We start from the raw sequence: 17,564 nt of genomic DNA, 5'->3' as shown, positions 1-17,564 counted from the left end.
CCCCTCCATGGGCTCAGTATTTATTGTCCAGCAAATTCCCGTGGCCCGCCGTGGCCGTGCCCCTGCGTGGGTTCTGTAGTATTTACCCCTCCGGGTCTCTACATCTGTACCTCCTATTAGGATCCTTTTGGCAGGGAACTTTCCTTTTGGTCTTCTGTGTTTTGAGGAGTCGTCCTCCCTGTTGTGCTTCTGCTGGGGACTCCTCCTCTGGCCCACTTGTGTCTGCGACTCGGTCGCTCCCCGGTTTGGCCAGGTGCCGGCAGTCAGGGGCTCATCTCCCAGCTAGGCCCAGTAGTTAGCAGTCCTTTTGAGTACCCTGTGGCGATCGTCTACCCTTTGTCCATAACATAAGACCTAGCTGCATCAGGGTTGGAGCGGGCCTAACTCGCTCCTTTGGACGCGGCGACCACAGGTGAAGCCTAGCTCTGCAGGGGTTTACCATCTGCCTCAGGGTCTCAATAGAGTGAGAGTAGCATCCGCTGTGGCCGTCCTAACCGGCGGTCCCGGCTACGGGCTCACGCCTGACCTCCTGCATTCATCAACCAGCCGTAATACCCAAGGTCCCCGTGGGCATCATAACATTATAACCGGCCAGAATCTACAGACCATATTGGTCTCTTACTGTGTTTTATGTCGTGTTGTTTTTTTTTTTTCTTTGTGATTTATTATGAGTACTCCCCAGACCTTCTCGGATCAGCTCCAAGGGCTTACTCAGATGGTGCGGGAGTTGTCCTTGAAAGTAACGGCCCAAGAGCAAAGAATGCGTCCCCCAGAGACAGGGGGTTCAGACCCTAAGATGAACCTTCCAGATCGATTTTCGGGGGATCGCAAAACCTTTTTTAATTTCTGTGAGAGCTGTAAGCTGTATTTTCGGCTCAAGCCACGCTCATTCTCTTCCGAGGCCCAGCGCATTGGTCTTGTTATCTCTCTACTTCAAGGTGACCCTCAGACCTGGGCCTTCGGACTACCATCAGACAGCCCAGCCTTGACCTCGCTGGACAATTTCTTCAGCTCCTTGGGGTTATTATATGATGACCCTGATCGAGAGGCCTCAGCGGAAACTCATCTTAGAGCCCTTAAGCAAGGGAGAGATCCAGCTGAGTCCTACTGTACTGAGTTCCGCCAATGGGCAAACGATTGCGGCTGGAATGACCCAGCCTTACGCAGCCAATTTCGCTGTGGTCTGGCTGACAAGATAAAGAATTGTCTTATTCAATATCCAGCTCCTAAAACGCTGGATAAGTTAATGGAGTTAGCCATTAAAATCGACTGTCGCCTCCGTGAGCGGAGGTCTGAACGGGGCTCTCTCACTCGAATTGTTCCTTACATGCCGATGACCTCTGAGGAAAGTGAGGAGCCAATGCAGCTTGGGGCAACCCGCATTTCCCACGAGGAAAAGGGCTCGCCGACTGAGCTCAGGCCTTTGCTTATACTGCGGTGGTAAAGGTCACATTTTGAGAAATTGTCCCAATAGGCCAGTAAAAGGCCGGGCCAAGTGAGCGGGGAGAGGGTTCACTTTGGCCTTCAGTTATTTTCCTCTCTATATTCACTATTAGTACCGGGGTATTTATCCTTCCAGGGGTGTAAGTTTTCAGGGTCTGTTTTTATTGACAGTGGTGCGGCAGGAAACTTCCTGGATGTAGCCACCGCCCAGAGCTTGGGGATTCCCCAACTCCCGCTTCCGGTTCCCATATCCCTACGGGGTTTAGATGGTGGAGTGCTTTCCAATGGGGTGGTCTCATTTCAGACTCCTCCCGTTCTATTAAAAATTGGTCTTTTTCACCAGGAAGAGATTACCTTTCTTTTAACATCATGTCCTTCAGTGCCCATAATATTGGGCTTCCCCTGGTTGACGAAGCACAATCCCATCATTGATTGGCATCGGAGGGAGATTGCCCACTGGAGTTCCCATTGTCAGCAACAGTGGTTCCATTCCTCACTCCCAGTAAATTCCATCTCATTAGCAGGGGTTCCCGTTCCATACCAGGATTTTAGTGACGTATTTTCTAAAGGCAAGGCCGATAGTTTGCCTCCTCATTGGCCATAGGACTGTGCCATCCCCAATGCCCCTTTTCCGAAATGCAGGCTGTACGCCTTGTCTGGTCCAGAAACTAAGGCAATGGATGAATACATCCAAGAAAGTCTGGCAAAGGGTTTTATTCGACCCTCAAAATCTCCTCTCAGTGCCGGTTTCTTTTTTGTGTCAAAAAAAGATGGGCCGTTGAGGCCTTGCATAGATTTCCGGTCCCTCAACAAAATTACGGTAAAAAACACCTATCCCCTTCCTTTGATTACGGTTCTGTTTGACCAGCTACGATCCGCTACTATTTTTTCTAAAATAGATTTGAGAGGGGCCTATAAACTGATAAGAATCAGGGAGGGGGACGAATGGAAGACGGCGTTCAGTATTCAGACGGGGCACTACGAGTACCTAGTAATGCCATTCGGTCTCTCCAATGCCCCAGCCGTCTTTCAGGATTTTATAAACAACGTTCTTCGAGAATTCCTGGGCAAGTTTGTAGTGGTCTATTTAGACGATATTTTAATTTTTTCCCGAGACTTGGACTCACATAGAGCACAAGTGCGCCAGGTATTACAGAAACTGAGGGAGAACCAGTTGTTCGCTAAATTAGAAAAATGCGAATTCGAGGTGACCCAAGTATCTTTCCTTGGCTATATTATTTCTTCCCGGGGGTTCCAAATGGATCCTAAGAAATTGCAGGCCATTCTTGATTCTAATTTAAAGGCAGTCCAGCGGTTTCTTGGTTTTGCCAATTATTACAGATGCTTTATTCATTCTTTTTCATCTATTGTGGCACCCTTGGTGGCCCTAACCAAAAAAGGGGTGGATCCATCAGTGTGGAGTCCGCAGGTGGAGCAAGCCTTTAAGACTTTGAAACAAGCCTTTATTTCGGCGCCGATTCTTAAACATCCCAATCCCGAGCTGCCTTTTGTCGTGGAGGTCAACGCCTCGGAAGTAGGGGCCCGGGCGGTTCTCTCTCAGAGAGATCTTGAGTCTTTACAATTCCACCCCTGTGCCTACATGTCCCGAAAATTTTCTCAGGCAGAGTCCAATTATGACGTAGGCAACAGGGAATTACTTGTCATAAAATGGGCCTTTGACGAGTGGCGACAATGGCTAGAAGGTGCAGCTCATCAGATTCTTGTTTTAACGGATCATAAGAATCTACAGTACATCGAGTCAGCCAAAAGACTGAATGCTCGCCAGGCTCGGTGGGCTCTTTTCTTTATGCGATTTAATTTTATTATTTCGTATAGGCCTGGATCAAAAAACATCAGAGCTGACGCCCTTTCTAGATGTTTTCTACCTCAACAGGAGAGTACAGTCAAGTTGGGGTCCATCGTTCCCACGTCCTGTATTCATGCTGGAGTGAGTCAAACCTTGGAGGGTCTCCTCCGTCAAGCACAGGGACAAGCTCCAGCCCAAACACCAGAGAACAGATTGTTCGTTCCTCCGTTACTAAGACGCAGGGTTCTGGCAGAATGTCATGACTCCAAAATTGCTGGCCATCCAGGAGTGTATAAAACGCTCGCTCTCCTCTCTCATGTGGTCTTGTGGCCAGGGATGGCCAAGGATAATAAAGACTTTGTATTGTCTTGTCCGGACTGTGCCATCATAAAGTTCCACGCGTCCGACCATTAGGAGAATTGTTGCCTCTGTCTGTTCCCAGCAGGCCTTGGTCTCATCTGGCCATGGATTTTATTGTTGGTCTTCCGATCTCGTCCCAGTGCCAGGTCATCTGGGTCGTGATCGATAGATTATCCAAAATGGCACACTTTGTGGCCTTAAGACAGTTACCTTCGGCCAAGGAACTGTCCACTTTATTTCTTCAGCACATTTTTCGGTTGCATGGATTGCCCAGTGATATAGTGTCCGACCGTGGGCCACAATTCGTGGCACAGTTCTGGAGACTGTTTTGTGCAGCCCTGAAAGTAAAGACCAGTCTCACCTCTGCATTCCATCCACAGGCAAATGGGCAAATGGAACGTCTCAATCAGTCTCTTAAACAATATCTTAGAGTCTTTGTTTCCAAAATGCAAAATGATTGGGTCAGTTTCCTGCCGTTAGCTGAATTTGCGTATAATAACGCACATCATTCAGCGTCCAAAGCCTGGCCCTTTTTTACGGTCTATGGATTTCATCCTCGGGCTAACTCTTTGGGACCTGATGCCCCCGGTCCATCCTCTTCAGCAGCCTCTCGACTCAGAGTTACTTGGAGAAAGGTCCATCTGGCCCTTAAAGAAGCCTCGTTTAGAGAAAAGGTATTTTCTGACAAATCCAGACATCCTTGCCGTTTCAAAGTTGGTGACTGGGTGTGGTTATCCTCCCGTAATATTAAGCTTCACCAACCATCGGCGAGACTGGGGCCTCAGTTTATTGGCCCTTACCAGATTGTCAGGATGGTTAATCCGGTAGCATTCCGTCTTGCTCTACCTAAGTCCCTCAGAATTTCTAGTACCTTCCACGCTTCGCTCCTCAAGCCAGTGGTCTTTTCACAAAGATTTCCGTGCAGGCTGAGGAAGGGCTCCGCCCCAGTAATGGTGCAAGGCCAACAAGAGTTCTGTGTTGAGAAAATCCTTGATTCCAGACTTGTGAGGGGTTCTTTGCAATTTCTCGTACATTGGAGGGGGTTCGGTCCCGAGGAGAGGTCTTGGGTTTCGGATAGAGACTTACATTCGCCCAACTTAAGAAGGTCTTTTTTCCGACAATTTCCCAATAAGCCCGGTGGAAAAGGGTTGTTAACCCTTCCTGAAGGGGGGGGTACTGTTGCAAGCCGCCGTCCGGGCTACAGTACACCCGGACGGACGGCGGACATCAGGCAGAGTGAGGAGGCCGTGGACGCTGCCGGGCAGCGTTCCAAGCCTCGGTCTCGGACGAAGCGTCGGGACGTTGCCAGGCAACGTCCCCGAGCTTCCGCCTGTCGGACGCAAGTTTGCGTGCCTGACGTCAGTCAGGCGTCGCGAGTTTTAAATAAATAGCCGGCGTCTGCTGGGCACAGACGCCGGTTATAGCTTTGGGTTCCCAGAGTTTATTGCTATGTGTTCCGTCTCCATACCCGGTCCCCTAGGCTTCCTAGGTCTCGGATCTTTCGATCCAGTGTCTCAGTTTCCCTTGTCAGCTTTCCAGTGTCCTAGTGTTCCTTGTCAGCTTTCCAGTGGCTCAGTTTTCCAGTGTCCGTTTTCCTGTGTCAGCCTTCCGGTGTCTGGCTCTTCAGTATCCAGTGTTCCGTTGTCCTGGTTCTTCCTGTATCCAGCCTCAGTGGGCGCTTACGTTCGGCCCTCATCTTCCATCTCTCGTGGGTCATGTAAGTGCTCCTGTAGAGCCTGGGTCTTTTTCTCCTGAAGTCGGTGGCCCTCTGTGGGCTCAGTATTTATAGTCCAGCAAATTCCCGTGGCCCGCCGTGGCCGTGCCCCTCCATGGGTTCTGTAGTATTTACCCCTCCGGGTCTCTACATCTGTACCTTCTATTAGGATCCTTTTGGCAGGGAACTTTCCTTTTGGTCTTCTGTGTTTTGAGGAGTCGTCCTCCCTGTTGTGCTTCTGCTGGGGACTCCTCCTCTGGCCCACTTGTGTCTGCGACTCGGTCGCTCCCCGATTTGGCCTGGTGCCGGCAGTCAGGGGCTCATCTCCCAGCTAGGCTCAGTAGTTAGCAGTCCTTTTGAGTACCCTGTGGCAATCGTCTACCCTTTGTCCATAACATAAGACCTAGCTGCATCAGGGTTGGAGCGGGCCTAACTCCCTCCTTCAGACGCGGCGGCCACAGGTGAAGCCTAGCTCTGCAGTGGTTTACCATCTGCCTCAGGGTCTCAACAGAGTGAGAGTAGCATCCGCTGTGGCCATCCTAACCGGCGGTCCCGGCTGACCTCCTGCATTCATCAACCAGCCGTAATACCCAAGGTCCCCGTGGGCATCATAACACATGCATGGTGTCCAATAATAATTGTTCTCGCAATGTGCGAGTGCAACATCCGGACAGCTTCCAGTTTCGCTCCAGCACGCTGCTTTGTGGAGATGCGTGCGTCCATACAGCAAAAACTTCCTGTCAAGTGTGGCAAAGCTCTCCACAGTATAGATGGATTGTAATGCCGTAGTGTGATAGAGACAAAGCCCCACTTCCGGTAGAGTGTGGTGTATATGGATTTGTCCATATACTATTGGTGGAATAACAGAGTATTAGTAATGATTATATTGTGCAAACTTAGCTTATCTACTGTATATCAGTTTGGTGGTTTCCCTTAGAATTAATTTGAGCTGTGTATACTTGGAGAAGAGGAGCCCTTATATTCACAGAGGGACGTACGGTATTTATATACAGGCATTTGGCTTTTCCCATTTTGGAGAAGAGGCACGTTCCCCACTATACAGGAACATATTATCCTACGATATTGGCGCCAGAGGAGGATATATCAATCTGTTTTTTTCAGATGTTGGTTTCGAGTGGTTATAGGCTTACCACTATTTGATATAACCCCCACAAGGCAGCCAATCCAGCGCACATTCACCATAAACTTCCCCTTCTTTTGCATTGTATTGTTTACCCTATTAGTTTATTGGTAATTTGTGCTGCTATGATGTTTAATTACAGAGAACACAGAATGTCTCTATTTGAGAATGTATTTAATTATGATGAAGATCAAATAGAGTTACTTGATGAAAGTTTGGATAACATTATGAGGAAATTAGAAAGCACTCTTTTAAAAGAAAATCGAATATGGTGGGAAATAGTAACCTTAGAGAAATACCTCAGCCACCATTTGATACCTAGGGGACTTAAAATAAATAAACAAGCCTCCTTTAGCACCGTGAAACTTGGAATAGTGAAACTTTTAAAGAATAACGGGATAAAATCATAGAAAGTTGCTCTTTCAGATTGATAGAACTCATTATTACCAAAAGGAAGAGGGAACTTAAAAAACTTGGATGAGGAAATCAATAAATTCAAAGATCTTTTGAAACCCTTATCTACCCTCCCTGAATACCTAGAACATGAGAAACAGATACGTTATAACATAAAAAAATCAGAAAGAACACTAGTTGACAGAAAAGTGCGAAAATTCAAGAGGGAAGCTGATTCAAGTGATGATCCTGAGGAAATAGAGGATGTACCTAGCGCCCCCCCCCCCAAAAAAAAAAAAAAAACAGCCCAATAGAATGAGATCACCACCACGGAGGCAAAGGGATGAGAGCGACTATCATGATAGATCGAGTCTCCATCAATCACATCGATCATGCTCCCCATATAGGATTAATAAGAGGTTCAGAAATAGGCCCAATAACCCAAGGGTCGATAATTGGCGTACCCATCCCGAATCTGATAACAGGGAACCGCCTCCCAGTCATAGGGAGTCAAGATATGTTAACCACTATAATGAATTCACCGGTCACTCTAATAAATCTGAAAGAGTAGAGAGATCAAGACTTAGGGAAACATCTTTCTCACCCCTACATTTCAGAAATAGATTCCAACCTCTATGAAGGGAATCCAATCGGGTCCCTTTTTTAGGGGACGGAAACACAGATCCCCTGTGGAGACGTTAAAACCTACTAGAACTAGGAGGGGTAAACGAGCAGGGACAAAAAGGCCCAAAAAGACTAAGAAAAAGAGGAGGGCTAAAAGAAATACCCTGTCAGAACAACCTGCCGTGGTCCCAACAAGGGAAGAAACTCCTGCGATCAAAATATTGAACATCAGCTCCTATGCTCTTAACCCCTCAGAAATGTCGGTGTTAGAGAAAGGCCTTAAATATGCCCCTACTAACAATATCAACAGGTTCCAAACATTTGTGGACATCCATAAATATATGAGGAAGTTATGTCTCAAAAAGTTCTTACAGAAAGACACCAAAACCATAGTTTCTACACCTGTGGTCCCAAAGGTAGAGACAGGGAGTAGGTTCAAACCCAAATCCATCTTATACCCTATACATGTAAAAGGGAATTTCCTGGAGACCTTCAGTACTCTTATACAAGAGGATGTCAGGAACATACAATACACTGGCATTAGATATAATCTCACTAAAAAAGAAAGAGATGCCCTTCAACCAGGAAATTATTATCAAACCTGTCGATAAAGGGGGGGTATCGTACTTATGAATAAGGGGTGGTATGTTAGGGAAGAACTGTCACATATTGAGGACAGGACAACATACCAGAAATTGAGAGCAGACCTCACCGAGAACATGTCCAAGAAGTTGATTACATTATTAGATACATATAGACAACGTGGCGTCCTCGATGAAAACACCTCCTCAACCAGGAACCCTCCATTCCTGTAATCTACTTGCTTCCCAAGGTCCATAAAAGTATTACCCATCTGCCTGGTAGACCCATTGTGTCAGGCACAAACTCGATCATGGCCAATTTATCGGAGTATATTGATTTCAATCTCCAACCGTTAGTCCTGACCAATCCCTCCCATCTCAGAGACACAAAAAATATTTTAAATGTTTTCTCCACCATCCAATTTGAGGAAAATTTATTTATGGTGACTGCTGATGTCAAATCTTTATACACTATTATTAAGCATCAAGATGGCATCACTGCAGTCAAGAAATATCTCCAGGAGAGTAATATTGATGGTAACCTTCAGGATTTTTTAGGGAAAAGTGTAGATTTTATTCTTAACAAAAATTACTTTTTATTACAAGATTGCTTTTATTTACAAAAAAAACGGCACCGCGATGGGCACCAGATTCGCCCCAAGATATGCCAATATTTTTATGGGGCATTGGGAGCAAGAGAACATACAGATAGTGCAGGACTCATCCGTGCAGGGGATGGCGATGGCGACACCAGCCGCCAACCCCCTCCAGCCGCCATCTGTACAGTGTGAAGTGGACGCACCTGCACGAGATGCATGCGCGTCCCCTTCCGATCGATTCCCCCGAGTGTATATCTCAGTCAGATGGTGAGCTGGGCTGCTGGCGGATCGCCAGAGGTGACGTTCTGGCGATTCGCCAGCAAAGAAGAGCCCGACCCCATCTGTATGGACCAATAATCCATATGGGGCAAATCTGGTGACCTGGAAACGATACATTGACAATATCATGTTTTTATGGAGAGGGGATGAAGCAGATTTGGAAAAGTTTTGCCAACATCTAAATTCAAACAACAGAAACATAGAACTCACTTTTAATATTAGCAATAGCTCCATTGATTTTTTTAGATGTCAGTATTTATGTAGAAGATGGTATTTTTAAAACTAAAACTTTTACCAAACCAACCAATTGTCAGGCATACATCCAACGTGACAGTTGCCACCATACACAATGGTTGGATGCCATACCAGGGGGTCAGTTCAAGAGAGTGAGAAGGAATTGTACCGATGATACTGTGTACAAAGAACAGGTCACTAATATGTCACATAAATTTATTAAGAGCGGCTACGATACGACTATCATCGAAGAAAAATTAGCTGCTACTGACCTTTTCAATAGAACTGACCTCCTCACTGACACAGTGAGACAAATCAATCCAAATGAGGATTTTAAATTGGCTTTTATAACTAATTTTAATGCTAAGTATAAAACTGTTGAACGTTCCTTTAGGAAACATTCGAACATCCTCAAAAAGGACCCGATTTGGGAACCCATCTTCCTGCCCATCCTAAGTTAATTTATAGTAGGGCGCCCAATATTAGTAATCAATTGGTCCGCAGTGCCCTCATAACTTCTAAACTCACTGGGAATATTGCTACTAAGGGATTCCACAGATGTGGCAGCTGTAAAGGCTGCAGAACAGTGGATTATGGGGGCATTACCAAATATGCTGAAATAACCATCAATGGAGTACAACATAAGATTGGGGAATTCATGACTTGCAACAGCAAGAACATTGTTTATGCCATTGAATGTTCATGCCACTTATTATACATAAGGCGTACTTCCAGACCCTTGAAAGTGAGGATAGGGGAACATCTCAAAAATATAACAAAGGGTCTGGAATCTCATTCCCTTTCACATCATTTTAAGCTTAAACACTGTTCATCTACCAATCATATTGTGAGATTTCTGGGCATCAAACAAATGTATAGCAATGCACGCACCAAAAATCTCGCTACCAGATTGGCACAGGAGGAAAAGAAGTGCATATATAATTTTAACACATTGAAACCAGGAGGTCTTAACCTCGATTTTGAGGTTAAATGTTTTTTATGAATTTGCACTGTCACTTTCCGATTTTATTTAATCATTTACATTTTAACGTATTTTATTACATGTTTTTTATATATGTTATATATTGTATTCTGTATTTTACATATGCTTGGCAAATTTGCACAATATAATCATTACTAATACTCTGTTCTTCCACCCATAGTATATGGACAAATCCATGATAATGGCTGGAAATTATTCTGTGCATCTTCCACCAAACACTCTACCGGAAGTGGGGCATTGTCTCTATCACACTACGGCATTACAATCCATCTATACTGTGGAGAGCTTTGCCACACTTGACAGGAAGTTTATGCTGTATGGACGCATGCATCTCCACAAAGCAGCGCCGCGTTCAGGAGCGATACCGGAAGCTGTCACCCGCTAACTGGATGTTGCACTCGCACATTGCGAGAACAATTATTATTGGACACCATGCATGTCTATCTTTGTTTTCTATCTCTGGATTGGATGGGAGGGGTATTTAAGGTGCACTTGAGAGTCCTAATACTTGAAAAAGACTGCATCAAGCAGGCAAAAATGCGTTTGGAGTATTCAGGACTATTCTTTGGAGGATCTCTGGACTTATTGGACTTACCACTAAGCACCTAGAAGGAATGGTGGCTGTCATCCCGGTGTTAAAACAGAAATAACGCATCAATAATTCTATACTTTTGTTATACTCTGTTTTCTCAAATATTGTTATTTATTGCTGCAGGTGACTTTAGCTTGTTGCACAATGTACTATTCACTGCGTATGAGGCCTTCCCTTTGCGCTGAACAGTTATAATATGTCAGAAACGGCGGCCATTTTGTTAGGCATGACTTGCATAATAACATTATAAAATGGCTGATCATTCAGAACAGTTCTGTAAAAGTGATTTCTTATAGAGAATTGTTTTTGGTTTTAGAAGCTTAAGAATGTGATGTTGACAGTATAATGGAGCAAGTACAGACACCTAGACTTCACAAACATCAACTATATGGGAACAAGGCCACACATGCGTAGACCCCCAAGGCCACTGAAGTTGGGTGTTGGGTTAATTATGACATCATGATTGAAAGCAGAGCTTGCCAATAAACTTAATGCTTATGAGTAATTAATTAATGTGATTAGGGTTTAAATATCAGAGTTAGAGAAGGAGGAAAAGGGCAGTTGAGGAAGAACCAGCAAGCACGGGGGGCTGGAGGTAATTATGAAGGAGGTTTAATCATGGCTGATCACTGTCCTTGAAATGTGTCCATTTTGATTTGAGTTAGAATTACTGTTTAAGTATTAGCTAATAAATTGTATGTTTCTTGTGTTAGTCTGCATTTGCAAATACCTGTCATGAAACGATTTTTCAAGTAAAGCATTGTCATACATTTTATAACAAGGTTGGTGGGTGTGCAATCATTTCAGCGCTGCCGTTATATTTAAAGGTAATAAAGTAAATATATACAGGTTTGGGTTATCAATCATATCTAATCTTATCAAACAAATCTCTGCGCTATCACCGGGACCAGCCCCGCTCATCTCTGCTTAATTTGAGAACTTAGATTTTTGTCTGGTTCTCTAACATCAACGGTAATATGCCATTTATTTCAGCTGTCTTCCAATTTTAAATGTTAATTTTATCCAATAAATGATTTTACACTATATACCTCCCCAATCATCTTTTGTTTTGGGTCACCATCGAATGAGTACGGACTCTATGAGGGACGAAGTCTCAGGAAGCTTATCTATATCAGTTTGGTGGTTTCCCTTAGGATTCATTTGAGCTGTGTATACTCGGAGAAGAGGAGCCCTTATATTCACAGAGGGACGTACGGTATTTATATACAGGCATTTGGCTTTTCCCATTTTGGAGAAGAGGAATGTTTCCCATTATACAAGAACGTATTATCCTATGATATTGGCGCCAGTGGAGGATATATCAATCTGTTTTTTTCACAGTAATATGAATATCAGCAGACTATGCGTGGGATGGGGAATGGTTCTAAAAGTTCTAGCATGCCCTAGTTATTATTTTAGGCACTAGGAAAATCTGAAAGCGGTATTGTGCTAAAGATAAAAGGCCCCAAGACGATCGGAGCTTGTGGACCAGAAGCCAATCAGGAGCTAGTGCTATGGCAGCTCCTGATCAGCAGCCAGTCTGCAAGTTCTGATTGGCACACAACCTGCTCCATATGTAAAATGCAATCAGCAGGTGGCACCAATCAACACTGCTGCCACAGGAGGCACCTCCCCTCTGTTTGTGCCTGAGACACCAGGACCCACAGTACTGCCGCTAATGGTGGGCCTGCCCATTGCTATAAGGTTATAGAATGAGACCTATATCTACTGGCAATACATCTGGGTATACCTAGCAGTGGAACCAACTTCTCAGATACTACCAGGCAACCCAGGCCTGGGGCCAAATGGCATGGTGTAACAGAGGTACCCTCTGACTGTATATCTTTGCTGATGTCATGTAAGACAGCCCCGCTTGGCATGCCGTGTCTCATAGACTGCTAGCGTTGGGCATATTTTCTTTTGCATTTTTTTTCCGCTGCAAATTTAACATGGAAGATACATGAAGGATAATAATAATAATGCAGGTCATTTTGAAGGATAAACACATGTATATCTAACTCATACCGGTTACATTGGATATTTCCCCCTCGGAGCACTGGACACAGCTATAACAGCAGGAATATATAACGGACATCAGCACTTTCATAGCTCCTGGCTTACAGTTCTCTGAGCACTGAGACTTCGGGACCTAGAGATAAGAATGTCAATGTCAATGTATTTCCTTCTGATGATGCACACATGCCAAGAGGAGGGCGGGCACTTATTTTCCAGGCCTGGGGGGGCCTGGTTCAATCTCTGAGATAGGTATTGTTCCCATTTGCAGCATTAATAATATTTTTCACAAAGAAAAATATTAATGTACTCTCCAAAGGTTCTCGTTCATTGTTAGTAAAGCTGACATCGGCCATTAAAAAAGAAAAAAAAACATTTTGTCTCAATGGACCTCTCCAAAACAGGTCATAAAAATTTATTTGTCTTTTTTAAGGATTGGACGGCAGCTTTGTTGCAGAAAGAAAATTGGTGGGCAAGTTTTTCTTTATACCTGGCTTCCTTATGTTCATACATACAGGAGCTGATTTTCTCCCACAATAGGAGAGTCCCCTATTCAACGTTTCATCTTTGCTGTGAGGAGTGGATCAAATGGTGTTTGCCTAATAAACTGATACACTGGCTACCAGCAATTTCCATTCCATAACCTAGTAGAGCAACACAACAAAAGGAGACTCATGGGCTCAGTTAGGGAGGAGAACCAGAGCAGACAAGAGACCAGACTTAGAGATTGATACGGTCGTCCTCCTCATACACAGTGGATAATGTTTGACACTGAAGGTGTCCTTACTTCTTCTAATACGCTGCCATAAAAGCTTATTTTGTTCTGCATGATTTTGGGAAAAAATAGTTTCACGCGTTACACTTTTCTGGTGTATATATCCCTTGGCCCAGGACCGGGCTGAACTAGGGCATTTTATAGAACAGCAATCATTTGCAAGCAAAACCAAGCCTCGTAAATGATTGCCGCTTTAAAACTATGTCCGAGTTTGGCCGGTCTCTTGCACCTCCAGCAAACACGGACACTATTTCTTCCCGACATTTATTCTTTTTAAAGCGGTGTCAAAGTACATTGGGCCTGATTCGGCTTTGATCGCAGAAATGCAAAAAATCATTATTAGCCGATTTTTGCACTTCTTTTATATTCAGCCACGAAGTGTCTAACTGTGGTCACATCCCAGAACGATGCAAACATATCTTGTGTGTCGGGGAAGGGCGGCGATGCGGCATTGGGAGGGCGCAGTCCAGGCATCAGAAGTGGGTCCAATTCTGCAAATGTTTCCATGACAGTTCTACTAAGCATTAAGAGCTTGGCAGATTACACATTGTTATATTAAATAATAAATAAAAGGTGCATATCTGCCTGACCTCATTGTTTTTCCAAAAAATTTTATTCGGCTGAATAGAAAAGTTTAGGTGTTTTTCATCTTTTTCCATTGTATGACCGACATGTGTTATGAAGAAAGTCTCTTTGAAAAGTTGCCAATTTATAATTTTATATGAGGTAACTAAATCTCTATTGTTATTAAAAAGTGGATCCCCATCCATACGTCTCTCATTCCGCAGATAACGATGTAGCTGTAAAATACAAATAATATTTCCAAAAACTTTACTGTAAAAACTTTGGACAATAACATCTAGAACATCACTGTCTTCTGTATGTAGTGTAACAGAGAATACAAAGCACTGGAATTGCTATAAATACTTACACTCAGCAGTCCTGGCATCCGCAGTGGTGCAAAAATCACTGAGAAAATGGCATTGCGGCATTTTCTGAGATACCTGCGCATGTACACTGTAACGTAAGTGTGTACATTAGTGTGGTAGTGGGCAGAGCCCTCAGCCCGGACTGCCCGTTTAGGACGGCCATGTCACACCCTAAACTGACTCTGTTGACCTCCTTGGACAGGTGACCATAGTCTGCTGGTAACTAGGATTCTCCTATAGTTGCAGTGTTCAAAGGAGTGAGTTAGGACCGCTCCAACCCCGATGCAACCAGGTCTTACGTACAGGAGTATAGGATGGGAATGGTAGACAAGACTTGAACGGAACTAAAAAATCAGGCGCAGATTTAAAAAAATATACAGATAAGTTGCTTAAGTGGATATATATCCCAATTCACTGGGGTGCTTCGAAATTGGTATATATATGCAGCTCCCAACAAAAAACAACAATATTACAGAATAAACATTACTAAAATGAAAGCGCATGTATACCAATGTATGAAATTTATTAAAGGAACAATATTAAAATGACGTTTATAAGCAATCTTGGATAAAACTAATATATAGCGTACCCTTGGGCAATGTCCCTTAATTTAGTGTCAATGTCCAGAGACTGGTGTGCACCACAATCTCTATTTTAAATTCTGGGACTGATAAAAGTCAATAATCCTTTGTAAAGTCAGACAATATTATGATTATTGTAGAACAAGATATCTCACCACTTGTTGCTCCTTAGGATACTGGTTTGTGGGCATTAATGATCTTGTAGTTTCACGCACTTATGATGTTGAAAAGATCTCTGGCCTGGAGCTTACCGGACCTAGGCAGTACTCTGTGGGACGTTAGTAAGGCTCCAATAGATGTCTGCAGGGTGCGCTCCTCAATAATGGCATGGTAGGTGTTAGTAGAACGCCGTGTCTGGGAAGGTTTTATCAGCCGCTTGCAGATAGAAGCCCTCAGCGCCGCACATCAGGTGGCTGACGGTGCTGGATTGACGAGCCGGACTGCCCCTACCGCCGGGAAGATGTTGGATGACCACGGCTGGGGATTTCGACCTGTAGTGCTCTGTGCGTAGCAGCAAGGGTGGAGATAAAGTTTCTCTATAGCCCAAGGGGGTGCAGGGCTCTTTCCTGGGAGCGTTTCTCCATCTGTTATATCAGACAGTTTCCTCAGAAGGTGCGAGGAAACTGTCCGATATAACAGACAGAGAAACAGACGGAGAAACGCATCAAGGAAAGAGCCGTGCACCCCCTTCGGGCTATATAGAAACTTTATCTCCATCCTTGCTGCTACGCACAGAGCACTACAGGTCGATATCCCCAGCCGTGGTCATGAAACATCTTCCCGGCGGTAGGGGCAGTCCGGTCCGGCTCGTCAATCCAGCACCGTCAGCCACCTGATGTGCGGCGCTGAGGGCTTCTATCTGCACGCGGCTGATAAAACCTTCCCAGACACAGCATTCTACTAACACCTGCCGTGCCGTTATTGAGGAGCGCACCCTGCAGACATCTATTGGAGCCTTACAAACGTCCCACCGAGTACTGCCTAGGTCCGGTAAGCTCCGGCTAAGCTCCGGCCAAGAGACTTTTTCAACATCATAAGTGTGTGAAACTACAAGATCCTTAATGCCCGCAAACCAGTATCCTAAGGAGCAACAAGTGGTGAGATATCTTGTTCTACAATAATCATAATATTGTCTGACTTTACAAAGGATTATTGACTTTTATTAGTCCCAGAATTTAAAATAGAGACTGTGGTGCACACCAGTCTCTGGACATTGACACTAAATTAAGGGACATTATCCAAGATTGCTTATAAACATCATTTTAATATTGTTCCTTTAATAAATTTCATACATTGGTATACTGTACATGCGCTTTCATTTAGTAATGTTTATTCTGTAAAACTTGACAAGACAGGAACGCTGACCAGGACAGGACCAAAACAGGACCAGGACAAGACCAGCACAAGACTAGGACAAGACCAGGACAGCAGTAAGGCCAGGACTTACTGCATGAACAATATCATTGGTGGGACTGAGCTGGGCCAGATCCCTTAAAAGGGATACTCTGGCCAATCAGCCCCCTGTAATTACTATTACTCTCATGTGGCTGAGCGTGCGTCGCCCCGCACCCCCCGTTGCTAAGCAACCGCTAAGTGACGCTGAAACACATCCTGCACTGTCGTCCCCCACCCAGGGGGAAGTGTAGCCAGGGGGAAGGGTCCGGGCAGCCCTGCTCCGGGGGCCACCCCTGGGGAAGCCATCGGATGACTGCTGGGGACGGAGTGTGCCTCTCCCCTTCCCGCCGGTGCCTGAGATATGAGTGGCTGGGATGCAGCAGGCACATAGAAGAGACAGCGGGAGCAGCAGAGGGTATCCGCCTGGTGTGCGGCCAGGGGCTGGTGACAGTGCTACGGTGTCCACATGCAGGTGGAGGGATTCCCTGAATCTGCCTTCAGGTAATAGAGTGGTCGGGGTTATCTCCCCCCTCACACCAGAAAATTCAGGGATTAGGCTGGTGTAAAAGGGGCCAAACCGGGAATGTATCTGCATGATTCCAGGACTGTATTCCCGGGTATGTCCCTGCATTTTCTGGTGTGAAAGGGGTATTAGGCACAATGTTATATCCATTCACCATATTGTCTTAGGTTGGTCATCATATTTAGTAGGGATATCAGGTCACTATCTGCAGCTATGTGATAATAATACAATGTCTGTCTCTAGAGCCCTGGGTGGTGGGCATGTGGAAAGAAGTATCTGGAATACCAGATTAGATATGTCTTCTTTAATTCACTTTATACAGAGAAAAGAATACATTAATGAGGGTCAGTGTAATAGTTCCTCTGAGAGGACATATTGTAACATAGAAACATAGACTGTAACAGCAGATAAGAACCATCTAGTCTGCCCCTTTTATAACCATATTTTTACCTCTTAATTCTGTGTAAGCAGGGCTATTTTTCAGCAGGCTCCAGCAGGAACTGAGGCCCTTATTCTGGTTCACTCTTTCTGATAAAATATTTTTTAGATGGACAAAACCATGTGCACTGCAGGTGAGG

At 44.7% G+C, this 17,564-nt stretch overlaps 1 protein-coding gene across 1 annotated transcript in view; it reads right to left on the bottom strand.

Annotated features, from left to right (window-relative positions):
• LOC146063091 (vomeronasal type-2 receptor 26-like) overlaps positions 1–17,564 on the bottom strand; it is a 97,616-nt gene that overhangs the window by 10,576 nt on the left and 69,476 nt on the right. Inside the window, exon 3 of the mRNA XM_083175105.1 lies at positions 12,796–12,919. Coding sequence (XP_083031231.1) covers positions 12,796–12,919 — 124 coding nt within the window. The remainder of the gene's footprint in view (positions 1–12,795; positions 12,920–17,564) is intronic.

This window comes from Crinia signifera, chromosome 3 (genome assembly GCF_055691185.1).
Source record: "Crinia signifera chromosome 3, ASM5569118v1, whole genome shotgun sequence".
In the NCBI taxonomy this organism is placed as follows: domain Eukaryota; kingdom Metazoa; phylum Chordata; class Amphibia; order Anura; family Myobatrachidae; genus Crinia; species Crinia signifera.
The sequence above is the reverse complement of the archived record's forward strand: the minus strand, read 5'-3'. Positions and strand labels throughout refer to the sequence as shown.